At 56.7% G+C, this 21,367-nt stretch overlaps 1 protein-coding gene across 3 annotated transcripts in view; it reads left to right on the top strand.

Annotated features, from left to right (window-relative positions):
* The window catches only part of CCDC17 (coiled-coil domain containing 17), a 40,035-nt gene that overhangs the window by 11,505 nt on the left and 7,163 nt on the right, over positions 1 to 21,367 (top strand). The window contains exons 10-28 of one of the 3 annotated variants that reach the window (XM_024103961.3): positions 483 to 700; positions 1,856 to 1,938; positions 2,502 to 2,717; positions 3,437 to 3,659; positions 3,988 to 4,098; positions 4,657 to 4,814; positions 9,366 to 9,558; positions 10,103 to 10,195; positions 11,621 to 11,807; positions 11,911 to 12,017; positions 13,227 to 13,367; positions 14,248 to 14,402; positions 14,951 to 15,071; positions 15,295 to 15,411; positions 17,141 to 17,238; positions 17,365 to 17,577; positions 18,173 to 18,353; positions 20,234 to 20,416; positions 20,909 to 21,166. In XM_024103961.3, coding sequence (XP_023959729.2) covers positions 483 to 700; positions 1,856 to 1,938; positions 2,502 to 2,717; positions 3,437 to 3,659; positions 3,988 to 4,098; positions 4,657 to 4,814; positions 9,366 to 9,558; positions 10,103 to 10,195; positions 11,621 to 11,807; positions 11,911 to 12,017; positions 13,227 to 13,367; positions 14,248 to 14,402; positions 14,951 to 15,071; positions 15,295 to 15,411; positions 17,141 to 17,238; positions 17,365 to 17,577; positions 18,173 to 18,353; positions 20,234 to 20,416; positions 20,909 to 21,166 — 3,056 coding nt within the window. Of the gene's footprint in view, positions 1 to 482; positions 701 to 1,855; positions 1,939 to 2,501; positions 2,718 to 3,436; positions 3,660 to 3,987; positions 4,099 to 4,656; positions 4,815 to 9,365; positions 9,559 to 10,102; positions 10,196 to 11,620; positions 11,808 to 11,910; positions 12,018 to 13,226; positions 13,368 to 14,247; positions 14,403 to 14,950; positions 15,072 to 15,294; positions 15,412 to 17,140; positions 17,239 to 17,364; positions 17,578 to 18,172; positions 18,354 to 19,522; positions 19,577 to 20,233; positions 20,417 to 20,908; positions 21,167 to 21,367 lie in introns of those variants that run through there. The other 2 variants (XM_065553731.1, XM_065553730.1) reach the window with 2 other exon arrangements.

The raw sequence follows: 21,367 nt of genomic DNA, 5'->3' as shown, positions 1-21,367 counted from the left end.
GGTACGAGGACATGACGGGTCAGTGACATCCTTGTAGGTCCCTTTCCTTGCAGCCCCACGCCCCCCGCTCAGTTTCATACATCGCCCTGCCCTTTGGTGGCGAGAACAAAGGGGAGGAAGGACTTGCTGGCCAGAGAGTTGCTGCCTCCTCCGTCAAGGAAAGGCAGCTGGCAACACATGAGATTGTGCCATGCTCCTGATCTCCTGCAGCTGGGAGCTCTGCCCCAAGAACTCCTTGTGCCCAGTTGCGTGATGCCGGACATGCTGGGGTTGCGGTACCCTGGGGGCAGTGTGGGGGGAGCAGGGACCAGTCAGATGGCAGTCCAGTGAAGATGAATGAGGAACCAGCGCAGTGAGTGGGGCATCTGGGCTGCTCCCCTCCCTCCCTCCCTTCCCCGGTGGACCAGGACCCACGATGGCACCCTGCATTCAGGCTGCTTGGCAGTGCGCCTCCCCTCTGCTTTCTGGCTCCCTTCCCCCAGGCGCGCTGGACAAGGAGCTGGCGGAGCAGCAGCGGGCACACGCGATGGAGTTGGCTCAGCTGCACGCCGAGGTCGGGATGCTGAGACGTGAGGCAGAGAGGGTGCAGCCACGACGGGCTGGGAGGAGGTCGCCACCCATGCTCCCACCGCCAGTGGCCCCACCCCTGCCACCTCCCCCGCCCCTTCCTCTGCCAGGCCTGCGTGAGCTCCCCTTCATGGTGAGTCCTTTCCCTGGGGATGTGGGGTGGGGCCCACAAGCTCTTCTATTGCCTTGGTAGCTGACTTTTAATGTCTCCGGGAGCCACTTACGGGGCTGATATAATCCAGGATTTTTGGGTCTTTCTTATATAGGCTCCTATTACCCCCCAACCCCTGTCCCGATTTTTCACACTTGCTGTCTGACCTCCCAAGTGCCCAGACCCGGCATGTGCTAATAGTTCCCATGGTGCTTTGCGTGTCCTCTAGCGGCAGCTGTAATTACAGTCCTGCTCACCTCAGGAAATACTCCCTGGGCGGCATGATCCAGAATCCCTCGCAGGAAGCTGGGTGTGACTGTGGGTTCAGGACACCTGGTGGATGGTTAGCTGTAGACCCCAGGGGTGTGTCTGTCCTGACACTGACAGCTACACCCGAACCCCACGTGTGCACAGCATGCCGCTTGTCTCCAGGTGCCCACACGGCCAGTTAACATCTGCAAGGCCAGAAATGTGACTGTGTCATTGTCCCATCCACCCTGCCTGCTCCCTGCGCGTCCCTGACCCAAAGATGGTTTCTCCTGCTGCCAGCCCCACAGAGCCAACCCAGCTACAGCAAAGCGAGCTGGGTTCCCCTCCCCTTTGGGCTGCTAGGCGCCCAGGTGCAATGGTGATGGGCGCTGTATGAGCACATAGGTCAGAGGGAGGCTGACGATGCTGGCGTGAGAGAGGCTCCAACTTCTTTTTCAGGGTCAGGTAGGGTTTGTGGCAATGGCGCGGTTAGAAAACGCATCTTTTGATTCATAACACTGAGCTGAGTGGCTCTGGAATTGGACGGAAGGCTGGGAACTGAGAGTGCCACTTCCACGGGTCATTTGTGTGCTGGTGGCCTCAAGTCAGCCCTTAATCATGGGCTTAATGTTCAGCGAGTGAGTAGAGGCATTTAGAAACTAACCTGGAGAATGTACGAGAACACCAGAAGGAACAATCCCACTAGATCACGTACTGAACCAGTCTCTTCTTTCTCTGACCCTGATTGGCCCTCTGGCAGGGCTGGGGCTCTGTGGGCAGCAGGTGAGTTCTAGCAGTCACGGCCCGGCGTCTGGCTGATCTGTGCTGCTGTTTGTGATGCACGGGGGCCAGTCTGGAAGCTCTTCACGCTATTTCTGCCTGTTGCAGGACCGAATGGGACCTCAGACCCATCTCAGCAGATACTTGCTGGACCCTCCCGACGCTCTGGGACCTGCTCCGTATGACCCAGCGTACGTGTCTTGTCATTGGCCAGCCACCCCTATATCCCATAATCCTTTGCTGCAATCATCACTCTGATTTGTAGTCGGGAACTGGCCGTCATGAGTTGCCCCAGGGGGGTTGAGAACATGTTGACCAGCCTGCTTCAGCAGGAGAAAGGCAACAGGCCACGAGAGAGCTGGATCGTGTCTCCCCAGCAATAACTGTTAACAATCCCTGTTGTAAAACTGCAGCTGCTGCTCTCCACCTCTGGAGGAAGCCAGGCATCAAATGCTTCCTCTGTGTAGTGGGGTCATTGCAACACATTCTCTTCAAAGCCTGCTGCTGGCAAATGACCGCCCTAGCAGGGGGAGCTTCCACCAGATACCCAGGAGCTTTTCACTGTAGTTAACATCTGCCTTCAGGAGTGTGGCCTAGTAGCTAGAGCACAGCTCTGGGTATCGGGACTACTTGGTTTTATCACCCAACCCACTGCGCCGCTCTGTGCCTCAGTTTCCCCATCCGGGGATGCTTGTGCAGTGCAGAGGGTTCTCCTCACCTGTCTCTCTGCCTCCTCTCCCTCCCTCCCTCCCAGGGCCGGCTTTGTGATATTCTACGACTTCCTGCTGGGCTTGGACCCGACCTTCTTCCAGGTTTGCCTGGTGGCTGGGCTTTACCGTGATGGGCAGGAGATGGGCAAGCCAACCCCTCTCCCTGTCGCTTACTGCCAAATGGGCCAGTCCCCACCGTATGTCGTAGATGGGCAGAGAGGCAACGGTGCAATCCTATCGGCTAAACAGCCGGTCCCAAGGTGAGCTGCGTTGGCAAACTCCTGCTGCCTTCTTCCTGAATGTATGGAATGAATTAACCCTCTTCCTCCTCCCTGTTACACCCCGTATCTCTTTAACTGGTGGTTGGGACCAGCTGGCCAAGGAACACTTTCTCTCCATGTTCAGCACTGCAAAATCAGCTGGATGTCATCTGCTTTCCCTTCCCTTGAGCATCTGGTGTTGGTCACTGTTGGAAAAAGCACCCCAGACTGGGGGGGGCAGTGGTTTGATCTGCGACAACAGACCCTGCGTTCCTTTGTGCAGCGTTGCACGGTGGGCTACAGCAGGGGTGCCCGAGCTTTGTCCCACCGGGCACGGCCGCCCTGATGATTGGCTAGGTTAGCGTTCCTAGGCAGCGCTGCTAGTATGTCTTTGCTGACCTGGTGGGATTGCAGTCCCTGTTTGAGAGCCCCAGCCAGGTGTGACGTGAACTGATTAGTGCTGTTCGGGATGTTGCGAACACGCGAGAGGCTATCGATTACCGTGACCCAGAAACCGTTCCCCCTGCTTGGTAAATGTGTGTGGCACTTTAAGAACCAGCCCCAGTCCCTGCCCTGGAGAGCTTACGCTCTGAACCAGGCAATGCACAGAGAGCAGCTCTGCCAAGAGAGGCCGTGAAGCGGCTGCGGTGAGGAGGGAAGATCTTCCTGCTTCTGTGACACCTCTGTCCATAACGGCTTCCCTTGTCCCCGCTTTCCAGAGTCCGGCCCTCAACATCCATCGCTCTGGTGATGGAGCTGCAGGCCTCTGGGGGCTTCGACGCCTACGGGCGGGAGATCCAGCGCCTAGCCTCCCGGGGATGGGCCAAAATCAACCTTTTTGACCAGCTCCACCAGCTGATCAGCGGGCGATGGAAGATTCCGGTCCGGTTGCTTCCGGTGCAGCCGGGCCTCACAACAGAACAGCTGAATGGGATCCCTCAGGTGAGTAGGGCCTTCCTGAGATCCAGGACACCTCCCCTTCCCCCTCTCTGGGTCGTTCCCTCCTCGTTCTGGGGTGAGGCTTTCATGCTGTTGCCTTCGAGGTCAGTTAGTTATTTGCTTAAAGCTTCAGCAAAATCCCTGCAGCCCTTACTGGGCTCGGCAAGTGTGGAAAAAACAAACGCTAGCCCTGTTTTTAAGACGGGGCTAGCGCAAAAAATGGTGGATGTCTGAAATGCAGAACAACCTGGCTACTCCAGGCCTTGCATTGTCCAAAGCCAAGTGATGATCCCTCTCCAGTCCCAGACCTGACCTCTGGCTCCTCCCACAGGCTGGCAAGACGGAGCTTTACCTTCGAGTGGTGAATGCGAGAGACGCCGACATGCAGTCGATGGCCGAGATCAACCCTGGCAACGCCGCCATGTACCAATACCCTCCCACGGTGAGCAGGAGCCCTCATGCGTTTGATGCCAGCATTGGCCTGTACAGCACCCCGCTTAGCCTAGAGTGGGAAGTGTGAGGCTAACCCGTGCCCACGAGGGTTCGTCTCCTCAGGCTGGGTTCCTTGAAGTGTAATAAGTGCTCTGATCACAGGGTTTGTTGCCGGCCTGCAATGGATTTCACTCCCCAGCTCTGCCCATTTCTGAGAGGTGCTCGGCTAGCGGCCCGGACTCCACCCTGTGTACATGCGCCTCAGTTGCTCGCTCCCAGGCAGGTGTCGGAGGGTAGACTCCACGCAAAGCCTCCTGCTATTGGAGGTACAGCGAGGTGCTCTGTCTCCCTGCAGGGTCTTTCTGCTCCGCTCCTGCTTTCAGATCCAGGGCTCGGAGATACAACCCCGGCTGCCCAGTGACTCCTCTAACGGCATCATGTCACCCAGGCAGCTTTCTCCCCTCCTGTCCGTGTGGCATCTCCAATAGACCGTTATTTCTGCAGCAGGGGTGGCCCCTCCATCCTGGCTGCTTTCTGTAATGAATGTGCGTTCTTCTCTTGATTACAGGTGTCCAGCCGCACAGCACCCCCTGCAGGCAGCCTTCCAACCCAACGCCCTTTCCACCCTGCCCCCACCAGCCTGTACCTTTCTGATCCTCCTTACACTGGCTTTGTTGACCCGCCTCCTATTCAGGAACAGCGTGTCCAGCACAAAACTAGTCAAAGGTGAGAAAGGGGATGTTGCAGCCCTTCCCCCCATTCCAGGAGTGGCCCTCCGGGAATGGGATTTCCCTTCCCCTCACCCTGAGTCAGGAAAATGATCAAAATGTCGTATTAAAAGGATGGAAAAACGCATAAACACAGCCCAAGAGTCGTGTGTGTGTGTGTGTGTGTGTGAGAATGCGCCTATGTGGGTTTGTATAATACATGGCACTACGGGGTGGTGAAAGGGTTTTATCAGCGCTCCTTTGGGGTGGCTGCATTACTCGTAGGTGACAAGCTCATCTGTGAGTTATGGGACCAACCCAAACAAGTTTTAGTAATAGACAGGAGTATTTGTATTACGGTCAGGTACACAGGCCCCAGGCAATCGGAGCCCCGTTGTGCCAGGTGCTGTACAGATGTATCCAAAGAGAGGTCCCTGGCCAAAGAGCTTATCATCCAAATAGACAGAGATGGACAAAGGGCAGGAGGTACCGGCCCATGCCAGGCTTCTGTATATTCTGTGCATGCCTCACATGTTGCAGAAAAACTGTTTTTTAGGAATTGTAATGGGACTATTTCTTGTATCCCTCGACTTAAAAAGTCAGGCACCACAGAGGATACGTCTACACAGCAAAAAAGACCCGCTGGTAGCAAGAGTCCAGGTCAGCTAACTTGGGCTTGCACTGTGGGGCTAAAAATAGCAGTGCAGATGTTTGAGCTGGGGCTGGAGCCCGGGCTCTGAAACCCAGGTAAGAGGAAGGATCTTGGGGTCCAGACGGAGCCCAAATGTCTACACTGCAATTTTTAGCCCTGCGGCGTGAGCTCGGGTCAGTTGATCTGATCTCTGAGCGCCGTTGCTGTGTAGACGTGCCCTTCGTTACCACAACTCCCTGTGCGCAGGGCTCGAGGGGAGCGAATAATGAAAGTTAGTAAATCTCAAACACCCCGAAAACAGTTCTCCTAGATATAATAGCCAGGGGGTTAAAGCCGGATACCTCAGGCCCTTCCAGGGCTAGCAGCTAGTGCTGGGTCCCTCAGGGGGGAAACCTGCCTTTCCCAGCAGAAGCAAGCCCCCGTTTCCAGCCTGCCTGGCCCCAGATATCCGACATTAAAGCCATGGCGTTGTTTGTCTGCAGAACGTGTCCCTGGGGTAGAGCTAAATGGTGCCCTGCCTGGGCCTCAGGCAGGGGGAATTTTTGGGGTGGGAGGAGAGAGGCGTTTCTACATTTGAGGCAGGAGAAGGAAATGCCTCTCTGGTGGGTTGGTTTTGTACATGTGGGAGGAAGTGCTGGGGAGGGGGCAGAGTGCAGGTGAAGGGGGCAAAAGGGTGGGAATGTTAGAAACATTTCAGCCAGCATTTCAGGGAGGACTACTTTTCGTATCCTTCCGCCTGTAACATTGAGAATCTTTGTACCACGAGTCTGTCTGTATTTGCAGGGTAATTTTTTAGGACTCACAGCTCAATCCAGCTGCCATTGACGTCCATGAGAGTTTTGGCTTCGAATGCAGTGGCAGCAGGTTCTGGGCCTTTGGACTGTGTGTTCTGTGAATGGTTTGAATGTGTCTTTTTTGGGGTCACACTATAAGTTTGTTTTCTTTTAAAGGACCAATTTTTTTTTTTCTTTAAAGGCCTTTAAATCCAGGTGCCCAATTTTTCAGCCATTTGCCCGTGTAAATGATAGAGCCTAAAACCCAGCACTCACGATTGCAGGCAGAACACCCACGACTGGCAACTTTGCTTGAGCACAGACTGCGGGTCAGGCCCAGGTTCTGTGCTCCGACAGGATTAGCACATGGCGTGATGGGTACATTCTGTCATTTGCACGTGCAAATGCCTGTCTAGGTTTATTTGGCCCTGTCTCCGCACAGGGGGCTGGACTCGATGTCCTCTCAGGGTCCCTTCCAGCCCTGCATTTCTGTGGTTGTATTCCCGTGCATACTAAGCAGTGCTTGCCAATGCACGACGCCTGGCCTGGGGCAGCCATTAGGGTTACCATATCTAATAAATAAAAAAAGAGGACCCTCCACGGGCCCTGGCCCTGCCCATTTCCCCACCCCTAGCCCCGCCCTAACTCCGCCTCCTCCTCCCTTCCACTCCCAGCCACGGGGAAAGGGCTGCCCCAGCACCACCGGCTTCACGGTTTGCCGGGCAGCCCCCAGACCCTGCGCCCCCGGCTGGCGCTTCCCCAGTGCAGCTGGAGCCCGGGAGGGGAAGCGCCCAGATGGGGGCGCAGGGTCTGGAGGCTGCCCGGCAAACCGTGAAGCCAGTAGTGCTCGGGCTTTGGGCAGCCCCCTTGCCTCCGGACCCTGCGCCCCCAGCCGGGCACTTCCCCTCCCGGGCTCTGGCGGCGCAGGGTCCGGAGGCACGGGGGCTGCCCGAAGCCGGTAGCGCTCGGCTCTTAAACAGAGCCGAAGAGGAGCAGAGCCTCCAGCCGCAGCGGCTCTGCTCCTCCCCGACTCTTCGGCTCTGTTTAAGAGCCGAGCTGCCCCAGCGCTACCGGCTTCGGGCAGCCCCCGTGCCTCCGGACCCTGCGCCACCGGAGCCCGGGAGAGGAAGTGCCCGGCCGGGGGCGCAGGGTCCGGAGGCATGGGGGCTGCCCGAAGCCGGTAGCGCTCGGGCAGCCCGGCTCTTAAACAGAGCCGAAGAGTCGGGGTGGAGCAGAGCCGCCATTTTCCCGGACATGTTCGGCTTTTTGGCAATTCCCCCCGGACGGGGGTTTGACTGCCGAAAAGCCGGACATGTCCGGGAAAAAGAGGACGTATGGTAACCCTAGCAGCCATGCTTAAAGGACCCGCAGATTCATTACCAGCTTGCAAATCCTGCAGACTGTTTTTTATCCCAAGTTCGGACTGCTTTTCTGTTCTGAGCAGTAAACATCAGCAGCAAGATCCTCCGCTGGTGTTAAAGATCAGTCTGCATAGCTCCTGGCTCTGCACAGCCGTGCGTTTTCCTCTGGTGGGGTAGAGCCTCCCCCCAGCCACGCTTTGGAATTTGCTTCCCTCGCTTGCTCTGACAGTGCTCCGGTTCCTTGGCCTTCCCAGCACACGGAGACGCCCCCAAGGCGCTCTCCTGGGGATAGCGGCGCTGAAGGGCTTGGTATTTTGGGGGTCACTCTGACATTAGGTTAGGATAGACCCTACCCATTGGCTGTGTGCGTAGATTTTCCATGTGGGCCTCCAGGCATGTTCTGATGGGCGTGTGAATAACACCAGCAACAAGGGGTCCCGGGTTTGTGGGATCCCAGCCTGGGGAGAGTCCAGCTCCTCTTTCTCACCTTCGGTGGTTTTGGCCCCGGCTGTCACTGCTTAACAAAAGCTGTCTCTGATTCTCCGGGGTCTCTCTCTGTCTGACGCTGACCTGCTAATTTCTCCTCCCTGGGCTCTCCGCTCGGGGTGACCCTGTCCCTGATCTAAGCATCCCCACCTTTGCTGCGTGCCTTCTCCCAGGTCATCTTTGTAGCTTAGCAGCTAGTGCCCTGTCCTTCCAAGCACACGTGGGCTGGGTCTCATTAGCTGCCCTGGTCCTTCCCACCTACACTGGCGGGGGCAGCCCTGTCCTGGCTCCGTAAGGGACCTCCCGGTTACCTTCTGCCCTGCCTGGGATGGAAGGGGCTGTATAAATAGCCACCACGCGATGATGCCGGAAACGTGGCCGATGCTAATTCAGTGAGCCCTGTATTCTGCAGAGCAGCCTGCATATCCCTCGTTCCGAGTCTGCCCCTTAGCGCTGGCCCTCAGCAGGCCAAGGGGTCAGTGCTGTCCCGATGGGCCATGCCGTGCCAGCAGCACATCCCTGGCTTTCTCTTTAACGTCCCCGCCACCACCTACGAGCTGCTGACTCAGGGAGGGAAGCATAGGACAGCGCCAGGCGCCCTGACGCCAGCACACACCCTGCGGGCCCCGCATATCCTGGGCACTGTACTGCAGCCAGCTCAGACGCTCCCTTCTTCCCATCCCCCTTTCCTCCTCCTCCCCCCGCCTCACTTTTGGGTCCTGGCAGGAACCCAGAAGCTCAGGGATCACAGACCACTCCAAGGCCCTCGCAGGTAAAGACTGTTGGATTGTCTGGTTCTTCCCGTTGGCCGCCTGTCTTTCTCCGTGCTGTGGGGCCGGGGACCGTAACGGGCCGTGCTGTAGCCTGGTCGTTCTGTGGGGCTGCGGCTGCTCAACCTGCCCCTGTTGTTCGACAGGTGACACCAGGTGCCCCCCAAATACAGCCCTGGAAGGGATGACGAGGAGTCTGGCTGCTGACCGCCCTTTCGCAGGACCCAGGTCGCGCAGCTGTGGGCCACGAGGCCGGCGTCTCTCGCACTGGCCTGTGCCCGTCCCGTTTGGGTAAGGGGAGGTGGCCCAGAGCATAATGCCGGGGGAGAGGGGCCACTGAGCTCTCCAGGCCCTGAAGTGAGACAGGGAAGGGGGCTGGGGCCTTTCACCACTAGGCCTCTGCTCCATCTGTGCCCTCCTGGCTCTTGGAGGGTCTCCCCAAGCCCCGCTGCTGAGCCAGCCCTCCCCTCGCGAGGCTGCTGCAGGGCCCAGCACGCAGCAATCAGTAATCAGGCCGAACCCTTCCAGGCGTGGTGGAGCAGCCCTTCGGGGCGGGAAGCTGACGGAGGCCCAGGAACGCAGGGTGCAGCCCCAGCAGGGAGAGCCCAGGAATGACGACGATGCGGGGAAGAGGTTGGGGTTCATCATAGACCGGGTGAAAGGCGCCCCGCTGGGAGACGGGGTCCTCAGGCTGACCGGCTATCACCAGAAAACGGGGCAGGTAGGACTCACCTCTGCATCTGAACATGGTCACTGCCAGGGTGAATGCACCAGCTGCCGGATCCCCAACCCCCTGGAGCAGCTGGTGAAGGACTCCCACCGGGAGCCGACGCTGTGTGCCTGGGGAACGGAGAGTCTGAATGTATCGACAGCACCCCCAGCCCCTGGGCCTGGGCTAGAGAGGAAGGTGCTGAAGAGAGGGATTATTTCCACGTCAGATGGGGCCGTTCAGGGGCACCCCGCACTTTGCTAGCTCTAGGCTTTCCTAAGAGGGGAGAGGGGCCCATTTGCCACCATAGGGCATAGAAGGGAGAGCAGTTCCACCCCCACAACCCCGGCCTGTTGGGCTCCAGCCCCATTTCATCCCTGCTCTGGCCCCTCCACCATTCAGGTGGGAGCAGATCACTTGCAGGGAGCAATTGCTTAATCACTCCCTGTTGCTGCTCTGCAATGAAAACCTGCTCCACAGTCTGGAGCGTCACTCAGGACTTTACAGCTTCCCCTTGTTAATAGGTTTGTGTGTGTCTGTCTGTCTGTCTGTCCAGGTGATCAGCACCAGGAACTCCGGGATGACTTGCTACGCGACCCCTGTGAGATCCAACATTAAACTCGGCTACTTCATATTCGGGGAGCAGGAGGTAGCTTGACAGAACTTTGGGGTGTCACTTAAGGGGGGGGTTCCCCAAACTGAGGATTTCACAAGGTTGCCCTGAGTCCTTGGCCACAGAGAGAGAGCAGGGGAGCCCTAGTCCAGATGGGTCCAAGCCGCTGAGTCCAGAATCAGTGACACAAGTCAAAATGACCCCCCCACAAGCTGAAGAGCAGCTGGGGAGAGTTCGGTACAACTCTGTTTGCCTTCCCTGACCGCAGCAGTCAGCCCCAGTGTGTGGGTGTCTGGGAGCCTGAGCTCCGTCTGAACTGCGCAGGGGCAGCCTGTTCCATGGGACGGCACCCCGACGGGTGTAGCCAGCAAAAGGAAACGTGCACATATTGATCGCTGCCCCGGCCTGCTCACAATACACCCATAATTCCCCCTGCCCGGTACCCACAATGCACCTGTCTGACCCATTGCCCTGGCCTGCTCACAGCACACCCACAGTCCCCTAATGCCTAACCCTGCCAGACCACTGGCAATTTTGCCCTGTTCTTCCGTTGCCTATTCCATCGTGCCCATAAACCCCAGGCTGCTTGCAGTCTCCCCTTAGTGCCCCGTAGCACACCGCACGATCTCCGACACAGGGTGCAGAAAGACCCAGCCGTGCGCACTGCAGTTATTAGGTCTAATGACGAACAAAAAATACAACACCTGGTCCCGAGGTCTGGTTCCTGCAGGAGGTTGGGGTGTATTTGCAACAGGGGGACAGACATCTGCTTCCTCTGCCCACAAGCCCATTCCTTCTGGGTGGTACCCACATGGTGGGCCCTGGCATGTGGAACACCCTTCTCCCCAGCTAGAACCCTGGCGGCGGGAGGTTTGGTCGCCGTGCTATGGGGGCTGTGACATCGCATTGCCCTCCTCTAGGCCCAGCAGGGCACAAGCAGGAAGGTGGCAGGTCCCTCCCTCTGAGGCATGAGGGCCATGCAGAGCCCAGCACGCCCCTGGGATGTTTCAGTGAGCAGGGCGGTGGGTGGGGGGTAGAGACTTCCCGGGTAGCCTGCAGAAGGGAGCGTTCTGAAAGCCATGGCTGGCGAGGAAGCTGGGCCAGGAGACGTGCTTCCTCTTTGGGAAGGCTGGAGAACACCAGCTCCTGGGTGAGGAGCGCGGACAGGGCAGTGGCTAGGGAGGGGGCATGGCTCTGTGGTTAAGACACCAGCCTGGGGCTCGGGAGCTCTGGGTTCAAATCCTGCCTGTGCCATGGACTCCCTGCATGACCCTGGGCCAGACCCTTACTCTCTCTGTGGGTCAGGAGCTGCCCTGCCCTGCCTTGCAGGGGCGTGTGAGGGGAAGTCCATTTAGTGATTGTGTGGCGCTCAGACACGGCTGTGTAAGCTAGACGGGCACAGACCCCTTGGCCCGTTCAAGGGAGGTTTCTGTAAACGCAGCCCCTCTCTCTCTCCCCCAGGTGACTTTCCTGGACCTGCTGCCGCAGGAGGACATGATCCTGATTGTCCGCTTTTACCACTGGCCCAGTGGAGGGGTGGCCACCACCCCGTGGGACCAGGGGTCGGGCGGGCAGCAGCTGCTGCTGGGAACTGATGCGTGGTTGGCTGCCTGGGCCATCCTCAGACTGACCAAGCCTGCTGGATCCGGTAAGCCGTCCGTGCATATGGTGTCCCAGCCAGCCTGAGGCTTGGGGGCTCTGTTCCCAGCGAGAGACAGTGAAGTTAGTTTCTTTACATCCTGTCCTTACAGATGTGGCAACGAAGGGGGGCCTAGGAGCAGTGACCTGGAACACGGGGCCCCACGATTTGACCCTGTATCATGGCCCTGTGCCTCCTGCCCATACGCTCTCAGTCCTGGTAAGTCTGTCCCCGTCACTGGGCCAACAGACGCCGACATGATGGCCCTGGGGTTAACCCCATTGGAGGGTAATAATGGGACAAACAAGGCAGGCGGCTGAGGGCCTGATCCTGACGTCCTCATTCTGGCAATTGACTCTCATTGACTTGCTTGAGTAAGGACTGCATGAGCAGGGCCTTTGTGAACAGTGTCAGTCTATAGGGGATATATAAAGTGATGCCTATGGGACCTCCATGGGCAATGCACGTTCTGCACCACCACACTGGTTACTGCCGTGGGAAAGCGCAGCAGGTGTGTGGAGGCTTTCGCCTGGCACTAAAATGTTCCCTCCTTGATTCCCTGATGTTTTTTCCATTATGTTGTTGATCCGAATCCAGGCCCCTTGAGCAGGCAGTTCTAAGCCCCGCTAATTAATGCGTTTCTCCAGTTTTCCATTCCATCCCGTTCAGGGTTGAAATTTGCCAGGAGAACAGTTTCCAGGTTGTTCCCGGTGGTTGTTGGGGAACAAACGCCATGGCATGGAAACAAACAGAGAAATGTCTTTTTTGGCTGTAGGCCTTGGCAGGGCAGGCCTAAGCAATGCTGCTCCCAGCTCTTCTGAGGACATCAGCACAGAGATGTTGCAATGCCTTGGCTTACAGCATCACCTTTTGGCATTTTGGAGGGTTAGTTAAGCAGGGAGTTGAAAGAACAGGAACAGTGTTGGAAATATGGCCTGGAAGTTTATTTCTTTATGATGTCCTGGATTTCTGTCTCCAGCACGGGTTGAACCTCATAAGCTCCCCATAGTAGATTCCATCACCCCCCCTCGTTGGGGGCCAGTTCCCGTGTAACCCAGATGTGGGAAAGCTCATGGTCTGACTGGCTGGGCCTGAGTCTGTGCAAACGTAGGAAGGTTTGCGCCAGGCTCTGATGGCGAGAGGAGAGGGGGTTTGCCCAGGGCTAGTCCCAGCCACCGCTCCACGGTGCCACAGGGACACGGCAGGGGCGCAGGACCTGGCTCGGCGTGTTTGTGGAAGGAGCTAGCAGAAGAATGGCTGGAGGGCTCCTGTTCACGGGAGGCAGGACCAACCTGATTCCCTTGCTCAGCGCCAGCACAGATCCCCACCTCTCAGGCCACAGCCAGCATCGCACCCTGACTGACGTCATCTCCTCCCCCCCCCCCCCCCCGCCTTGTCTCCGTGGGTGCGGCGTGGTGCCCGTCTCAGCCTGAGGAGCGGCAGCACAAGGGCTTCGAGCCATACGGCAGTGCCAGCGTGAGGCTGCACCTGTTCAGCGACGAGAAGCCGGAGCAGCCTTTCCCACCCGAGTCGCCAGTCCCTCTCAGCCAGCCGCAGGACTGGCCCTGGGTGAGTGCCCCAGTGCCCAGGTCCTGGGATCTCCAAGCAAAGCAGGAGGGCTGGGTCTCACCTGCCCACAGAGGGGTTCAGGGCAGGGCCAGGCCTGAGAGACAGGCAGTCTTGCCCTTGGCATGATTGCTGGAGTTATCCTGGTGTTAGATGTCTCTCTCCTGACCTGGTCTGAGACTCCCACGTTCTGAGTGTGTCACTGCCGCACCCGCAGTCCACTGAGTGGCAGACACCACTGGGGGCTCAGCACGTGGCAGCCAACCAGCAGCCTTCGGCCCACTGGCTTCTGATACGCCTCCGGACTTGGGCTGCCCCGTTTTCCCAAGGGCTTGGCTCTGAGGGAAAGGCGCTTTCAGCCCCGAACCAGCAACCCCCCTGGCCCATAGCGGGAGTAGGCAGGCGCACTGGGAATGAAGCAGTCACTTACAAACAGGGCTGGAGTGGGCCCTAATAATAGGGAAACATGCTGCCCTGCTAGGATCTGCATTGGAGCCGGCATGCTCAGCCCTGGGCGGGGCGTCCCTCTGTCCTGACTCCTCTGGGGGTCCCCTCAGTTCAGCCAGGGAAGGAGGGAAGTGGGATCCATGTCCCCCTCTCCCCTGTGGGCCAGCGCAGCCTTTACTACAGTGCCCCCTGATGCTGCCCGTGTTTCACTTTGTGTAGCGCCCACACGCAGGAGATGTGGGGCTCGAAGCACCCCCACCTGTCCTCATAGAACTGTAGAACCCCAGAAGGGTCATCTCGTCTAACCCCCTGCCAAGAGGCAGGATCTTGTAGTCAGCAGTGACGGGCCCCATCTCATTCCTTGCCCGAAGAACGGGACCGACCCCCACGCCCCAGCTGGCGGCCAACACAGTAAGATCCGGCGCTGTCTTTGCAGGCGGCGTTCATCCATCACACCAGGGAGACGCCCGCCTCGGAGCCCTTCAGCGCCACAGACGGCTTCGACCTGTACATCGACGGGGCCCGGTTCCTGCCCGATGCCGTCACCATCACTAGGGTCGCTGGCCGGATCTTTGACAGCCACTACCACCAGTAAGGAGGAGCGATTTATGGGCTGTCACCAGGAGGGCGGGGCTTCCTCTTCTCTCTCAATGTGTCGTCTAGAGCTGTTGGGTCCAGCGGGGCAATGACAAGCCATGTGCTCCGGATCAGAACCAGGGCCTGGGGAGGTGCAGGTGGGCCAGGAATGGTAATGAAAATGCGTGTACCTTAGTGCACGTGCAGATCCACGTTTACCTCTGCCCTGTGTAGACATGAGGGTCTCGTACCTTCATCACTGTGAATTCCTGACCTTGCAAATGCTGGGTCATGAAGTGGAGACTTCTGGGGACCCCATAGTGCGTGCTAGCCCTGCACAGAGACACGCTGCTCCACTCCGCTCAGCAGGTGCAGGGTGGCTTGTCTAACCGGTGCGAGATGGATCTCAGTCCCGAATACACAAGGGTTGAAGTGATCCTAGTGCAGCATGTCGAGACCCCATCCCCGGTCTGAGCTCGGAGAACAGTGGAACAGCCCCAAACGTCTCTCCCGGGAGACATTGATCTTTGGTTTATGTTCTCTCCCCTGCCTTTCCCTTTCAGAATCGGGCCAGACATTTCCACCGCCATTGATTTGAGCAGCAATATCTTCGAGCCACTCTACAACTATCGCGTGGAGATCCGGAATCCACCAGTGCCGCCCTCCGCTACGCTCTTGCTAAAGGTCTGTGCTGCGGCCAGGCAGATGACAGATGTCATCTCCCCGGCTGGCACGATCTCCACAAGCCCTTGCTGTGTGGGGCAGGAGAGGGGAGCTGCTCTTCCCCTGCGAGTGACGGGACTGTACTGAGTTTGTGCAAGGTGCTGGCCCAGCTGTGTCTAAGTGCAGGTGCAGGGTCTCCCCGGGGGGCTCTGACTCGACACCGAGCTGCCTTTGATTCTTACAGCTCTACTCCCTGGATCGGTTCAGTTCCAAGCTCGTCCTGATCGGCTGGGCAGCTCTCAATCTCTTTGTGGAATCTGGGACGCACAGAGCCCCGGCTGCAGATTCCCAGGGGATCCAGGTGAGCCCCCCACGCTTTGGGAATAGGGCAGTGAGATCTGGTGAGCCCACCCTGTGCTCTGGGGCAGGGCAGGTGGTGGGGGGGGGGGTCTGGGAAAGTACCCCACACTCTGTGGTGCGGGGATCCGGGCGAGCTCCTCCATGCTCTTGGGCTGGGTGAGCTGGGGGATCATTCCTAGACAAATTAGAGGATTGGGCCAAAAGAAACCTGATGAGGTTCAACAAGGACAAGTGCGAGTCCTGCACTTAGGACGGAAGAATCCCATGCACTGCTACAGACTAGGGACCAAGTGGCTAGGCAGCAGTTCTGCAGAAAAGGACCTAGGGGTTACAGTGGACGAGAAGCTGGATATGAGTCGACAGTGTGCCCTTGTTGCCAAGAAGGCTAACGGCATTCTGGGCTGTATAAATAGGGGCATTGCCAGCAGATCGAGGGACATGATCATTCCCCTCTATTCGACATTGGTGAGGCCTCATCTGGAATACTGTGTCCAGTTTTGGGTCCCACACTACAAGAAGGATGTGGAAAAATTGGAAAGAGTCCAGCAGAGGGCAACAAAAATGATTAGGGGGCTGGAGCACATGACTTATGAGGAGAGGCTGAGGGAACTGGGATTGTTTAGTCTGCAGAAGAGAAGAGTGAGGGGGGATTTGATAGCTGCTTTCAACTACCTGAAAGGGGGTTCCAAAGAGGCTGGATCTAGACTGTTCTCAGTGGTACCTGATGACAGAACAAGGAGTAATGGTCTCAAGTTGCAGTGGGGGAGGTTTAGGTTGGATATTAGGAAACACTATTTCACTGGGAGGGTGGTGAAGCACTGGAATGGGTTCCCTAGGGAGGTGATGGAATCTCCTTCCTTAGAAGTTTTTAAGGTCAGGCTTGACAAAGCCCTGGCTGGGATGATTTAGTTGCAGTTGGTCCTGCTTTGAGCAGGGGGTTGGACTAGATGACCTCCTGAGGTCCCTTCCAACTCTGATAGTCTATGGGATAGCTCAGTGGTTTGAGCATTGGCCTGCTAAACCCAGGGTTGTGAGTTCAATCCTTGAGGGGGCCGCTTAGGGATCTGGGGCAAAATCAGTATTTGGTCCTGCTAGTGAAGGCACGGGGGCTGGACTTGATGACCTTTCAAGGTCCCTTCCAGTTCTAGGAGATAGGATATCTCCATTAATTTATTTATTATTTATGATTCTATGATCCGGGTAACCTCCCACGTGCTCTGGGGCGGGGCGAGGCGGGGGGGATCCAGGTGAGCTCCCCTGTGCTCTGGGGCGGGGTGAGGGGGGGGAGCTCCCCCGGGCTCTGGGGCAGGCAGGGGGGAACTGGGCGAGCTCCCCCGGGCTCTGGGGCGAGCTCCCCCGGGCTCTGGGGCAGGCAGGGGGGATCCGGGTGAGCTCCCCCAGGCTCTGGGGCGGGGCGAGGGGGGGGGAGCTCCCCCGGGCTCTGGGGCGGGGCGGGGCAAGGCTGGGGGGATCCGGACAAGCTGGATTGCTGTTGAAACCAGGAATCCAATGACCACAAGGGCTTCCCAGGCCAAGGCTGGAAATCAGCTGTAGGCTTGGAACATGGTTAGGAGGCAGCACATTTTGCTAGTCCATGCCTGCAGGGTCTGTCCAGGACAGTGGTGGGGGCAGCCGTGAGTTCGCAGAGCGATTTCTGCCCCTTCGGAGGGGGAAGCTGTGGCTAGCAGTGGAGAGTGGATCAAGTGATCTGTAGCTTTTGCTTTGATTAGGTCTCTCTGAACGAGGGTGCCCACCAGCTTCGCCTGTACCACAGCGGCCCTGCCACGGACCAGCCGTTCTCTGTCGGTGCCCTCACCTCCGCAGGACGGTAACCCCTGGCGCCTGGCTCCCGGCCAGCTCACTCCCTTCTTGTGTGTGTCTTGTCTCTGTAACGTCCCGCGCTTTGCTGCGGACTGTGCAGGCTCTCACCCCTGTGCCGCTCCTCTCCCCACAGGTATGTCCCATGTGCCAGCCTGCTAGTCAGGCTGCTCAAAGCCCCCGTGGACTCCAGCCATCAAACCCTGCAGAGACGCATGGTTCCCCAGGGGGACTGGGTCAGACTCGGCCTCTTCCAGCCCAGGCCTGACTATTCAGACAGGATCTATTATTCAGACTCGGTCGTGCCCACCGCCGGGGAGAGGTGCCTCTACAGCGCCATGGGAAACAGGTGAGCTGGTGCCAGGGGCCTGAGAAAAATGAGCTTTTCTTCTTTCGGCTTATTCGTGTGGGTGAATTTGCTGCCCCTGAAAGGACAGGGACAGCAGGGGCACTGGCACAGCATTGCTAGCACTGTGTGCCACCAGCTCGAATGCAGGAAGGTCCCCCCCCCCGCTGCTCTGCCAGGGCCCCTCAATCCTGATCTGCAGCCCCTGCTACCCTGGGCTCCCCCAAGACATCTCAGTCCTGACCCGCAGCCTCCCCTCCATTATTTCAGTCTTGAGACACGCTCCCACCAGCTCTCCCGATCTGTTCCAGACCTGCAGCCCACTCCAGCTCACGAGTGCCTCGGTCCTGACCGACAGCCCCTCTGCACTTCCAGTCTTGGACCTTTTCTAAGCAGACTGGGTGATGTAATCTTTTGTCACCCCCATGGATGGTTCCAGCCAGGCAGCATCGGTCTCCCAGTGCTTCTCTCTGGGCCTGAGTGAGAGGTGTGGGGTGTTGCTTTGAGATGGATGGAGCACTTCTCTCTGCAACCTTTCCTGACTTTATGCCTCTGTTCAACGTCGTGGCTTTCTGTTCACTTCCCGCCCCGTGCTCAGGTCTGCAGTGCTGGTTCGGGAGATTGTCCCTCAGCTTGCGGGAAACGAAGGCTCGGAGCTGAATACAGATGCGGAGATCTCTACTTGGATCAAAGAGAAACTGACCAGGACGATGGACTGCAGCCCTCAGCCTTTCAATCTTACCTATGTCTCTCGATACCTCCCTACATATGGCATTAAGGTGACCAGCAAACGGGTATAGTGGAATGTACTGGCTAATGCCTTTGTGGGGGCCTGTCCTCTTCTGGGTGAAATAAGAAATATTTGGCTGTGTATCATTGGCCCTATACTGCTCATGGGTAGCAGAGACCTTCCTTTATCATAAAGGCCAGTGTCTTTGAGCAAGAGGGTCTGAGTTCTACCTCTACTGTTACCGTGAAGTCCTAGTTGGCTACAGATTTGGAGCAATAGTACGTACAGTAGAACCTCAGAGTTATGGACACCTCGGGGATGGAGGTTGTTCCTAACGCTGAACAAAACGTTCTGGTTCTTTTGAAAGTTTACAGCTGGACATTGACTTAACACAGCTTTGAAACTTTACCATCCAGAAGAAAAATGCTGCTTTTAACCATCTTAATTTAAATGAAACAAGCACAGAAACAGTTTCCTTAGCTTGTCAAATCTTTTTTTTAAACTTTCCCTTTATTTGTTAGTAGTTTACTTTTAAACACAGCACTCGTCTGTATTAGTGTGTTTGGTTTTTTGGGGTCTCTACTGCTGCCTGATTGTGTACTTCAGGTTCCAAACGAGGGGTGTGGTGGATCGGTCAGTTTGTAGCTCTGGTCTTCATAACTCTGAGGTTCTACTGTGGCTGTGACTTAAAAATATAGCACCTGAGGCAGCATGAAATGTTTCACAGTTGCATGCCATCCGCCTACGCTCCCCAGTTACTGCCCGAGTGGAAGGATTTGAGCCTCAGAAAAATTGAGGAACCGGCCATGTCTTTTCCTTCTCCTGCAGCTGAACGACCAGTGCATCAGTAGAGATTGCCCCAGGCGAGTGCATTGATTTAGTGCAGCGACTTAGGGAATATCACTCTCCCGTCCAAGTACTGACCTGATTCTGCTCAGCTTGTGAGAGCTGACAGGAGTGATCAGCCCTGTCTTTTGGATAAGATGTAAAACCAGGGTGCTGATCGCTTGGGAGAGTTAAAGAGCCCATGGCAATTTTGCAAGATGAAAGGGGTCACCCCCAAAATTCTAACTCCGGTAATTGCATGCTGCCTGCCTGAATTCCCCTGCAGGTCCAATTGCATCTCCTAGTCTTAAATGATTGTATCGTGTCCTGGTGGACATTGGAATTGGGCTTATAAAGAGAGAGGTTGGTGCTGAGGTCAGGATTGTCTTGCAGGTGATTCAAGGAGTGTGTTTCTCAGTCCGAGAACAGCTGTTGGGCCCCACATAGGTAATGGAATGACTGTACTATTCGCTTGCTTCAACAATCTGATTGTTCTCCTGGCACCAGGGGAGAGTGTCCAAGACCACGATCAGTGCAAAGGGTTTCGTTCCACACACCTGCTGTGTTTGTGTAGGTTCCACACGGGGCTAGGATGGAGCTGGTCCCGGGTGATACGCAGAGACACACTGCACGCATCCTGCTTTGGGGCCCCACCGCTTTCTAGAGAATTTAAGATTTTATTCCCCCCGCACCTCCTCCCCCCACCCCTCCCACCCCAAAAAAAGAAGTTTCCACCCTTTGTGGTTGCAAAGGAAACCAGGCCGGGGTTATCTGGCTGAGACGCAGAGACACGGAGTCTGGAATCAGGAGTCGGAAGTAGAGGCGCACTGCCCTCACGTCAATGCTAAACCCTGCCAATGACTTCACCAATGTCAGTCGTTAACTAGTCCACTTTCGGTCACTCTAGCAGAACCATCCAACTGTTTCGGAATTGACAGTACAATTTGAGAGGTGTTTCCCTTTCCCTTCCCCCAATCAGACGCCTGGTTTTGTGGGGCAGTTCTGACCATCCATTCGTGGTGTGCAGCCTTTATTAGTCCATCCACATACGGTCTCTTGATTACAAATGTCCCTGGTTGATCTCTTTGTTCTCGGTTGTTCCAGTTTGCAGTGGATGGTGCCAAGAATCTACCCTGGTCTGGTTTGACGGTGGCTCATTTCTGCTTCAATCCCCCTGGGGCCTTTTATTTTGGGAGGCCCTGGCTAAAATACGATCGTCCTGTCTTTGTGGAGAAGCTTGACCTTGACAGCTACCAGCGATGGCCTGTGTGGCTGGATGGATTCAAGGTAATGCTTTCTGCAGGGGCTTCATTTACATAGGAACATAAAGAAAGAAAATAGTGGGTCGAGATAGTTGGTTGTCCTGATACAATGCATCTGATGAGGCTCTAAGCAACCTGCAACGTAACGTCTTAAATATACGTTGCAACGTAGCTTGAGCCAGCGTCAACATTAAAACCCTGCCTTGCTCGCAGAGAGAACCTGGAGATGTAGGCTTTGAAGGGCAGTCGACTCGGGCCCTGTCAGACCAAGAGGCATGGTGTGAACTCCCAAGCAGGGTCAGAGGACCCGGGTTTTGCAGATAGGACAAAGGGAAGCTCAGCAGTCACCTCGTGAGTCAGAACCCAGGCTGCCAGCTGCTCAAGCCACCGGTCCATTAGGTTATGCACTGAAGTGTTTGGTTTTAAGGAACAGAGCTTCCCCCTCAGCCCATGAAATGGTCTCCAGTTTCTTGATCAGTTTTTAGTTTTCCACAGCTAATGTTTTCTTTCCTTCCAGTCCTTTCCCCAGAGGATTTACAATGAGTATCTAACAGTGATTATCCACCTGTACGAAGTCCTGGTGAACCCTGAGCCAGACACTCCGGGCAAAAAGGCAGCCACCAGACCTGTGCCGAGAGGAATCATGAGGAAAGAGGGCGAAAGGCTGTGCTATGCACTGGGGAGTGAAGCATGGGCTGTTCTCCAAGTGTTCTCTAGTGTCTACTGCAACACTGATGTTTATCAGCTGCCTCTGTACCAGGGGGCTCCCAGCCAGGTACAGACCAGTTCTCATCAGAGCCCCACTGGCGTTCAATGCAGCTCTCCTGTGTGCCTTCATGCTTTGCGGTAGCACTTTGGGATGAAAAGTGCTGCACAGAGAGAAAGGTTCCTTTCCTCTTCCCTTACTAGTCAGGGTCCCTTATTACTCAGCATCATCGTCTCAAGTGCCCTAGTCTTTAAGGATTAGGATGTCATG

The sequence above is a fragment of the Chrysemys picta genome, chromosome 8 (assembly GCF_011386835.1).
Source record: "Chrysemys picta bellii isolate R12L10 chromosome 8, ASM1138683v2, whole genome shotgun sequence".
In the NCBI taxonomy this organism is placed as follows: domain Eukaryota; kingdom Metazoa; phylum Chordata; order Testudines; family Emydidae; genus Chrysemys; species Chrysemys picta.
The sequence above is the reverse complement of the archived record's forward strand: the minus strand, read 5'-3'. Positions and strand labels throughout refer to the sequence as shown.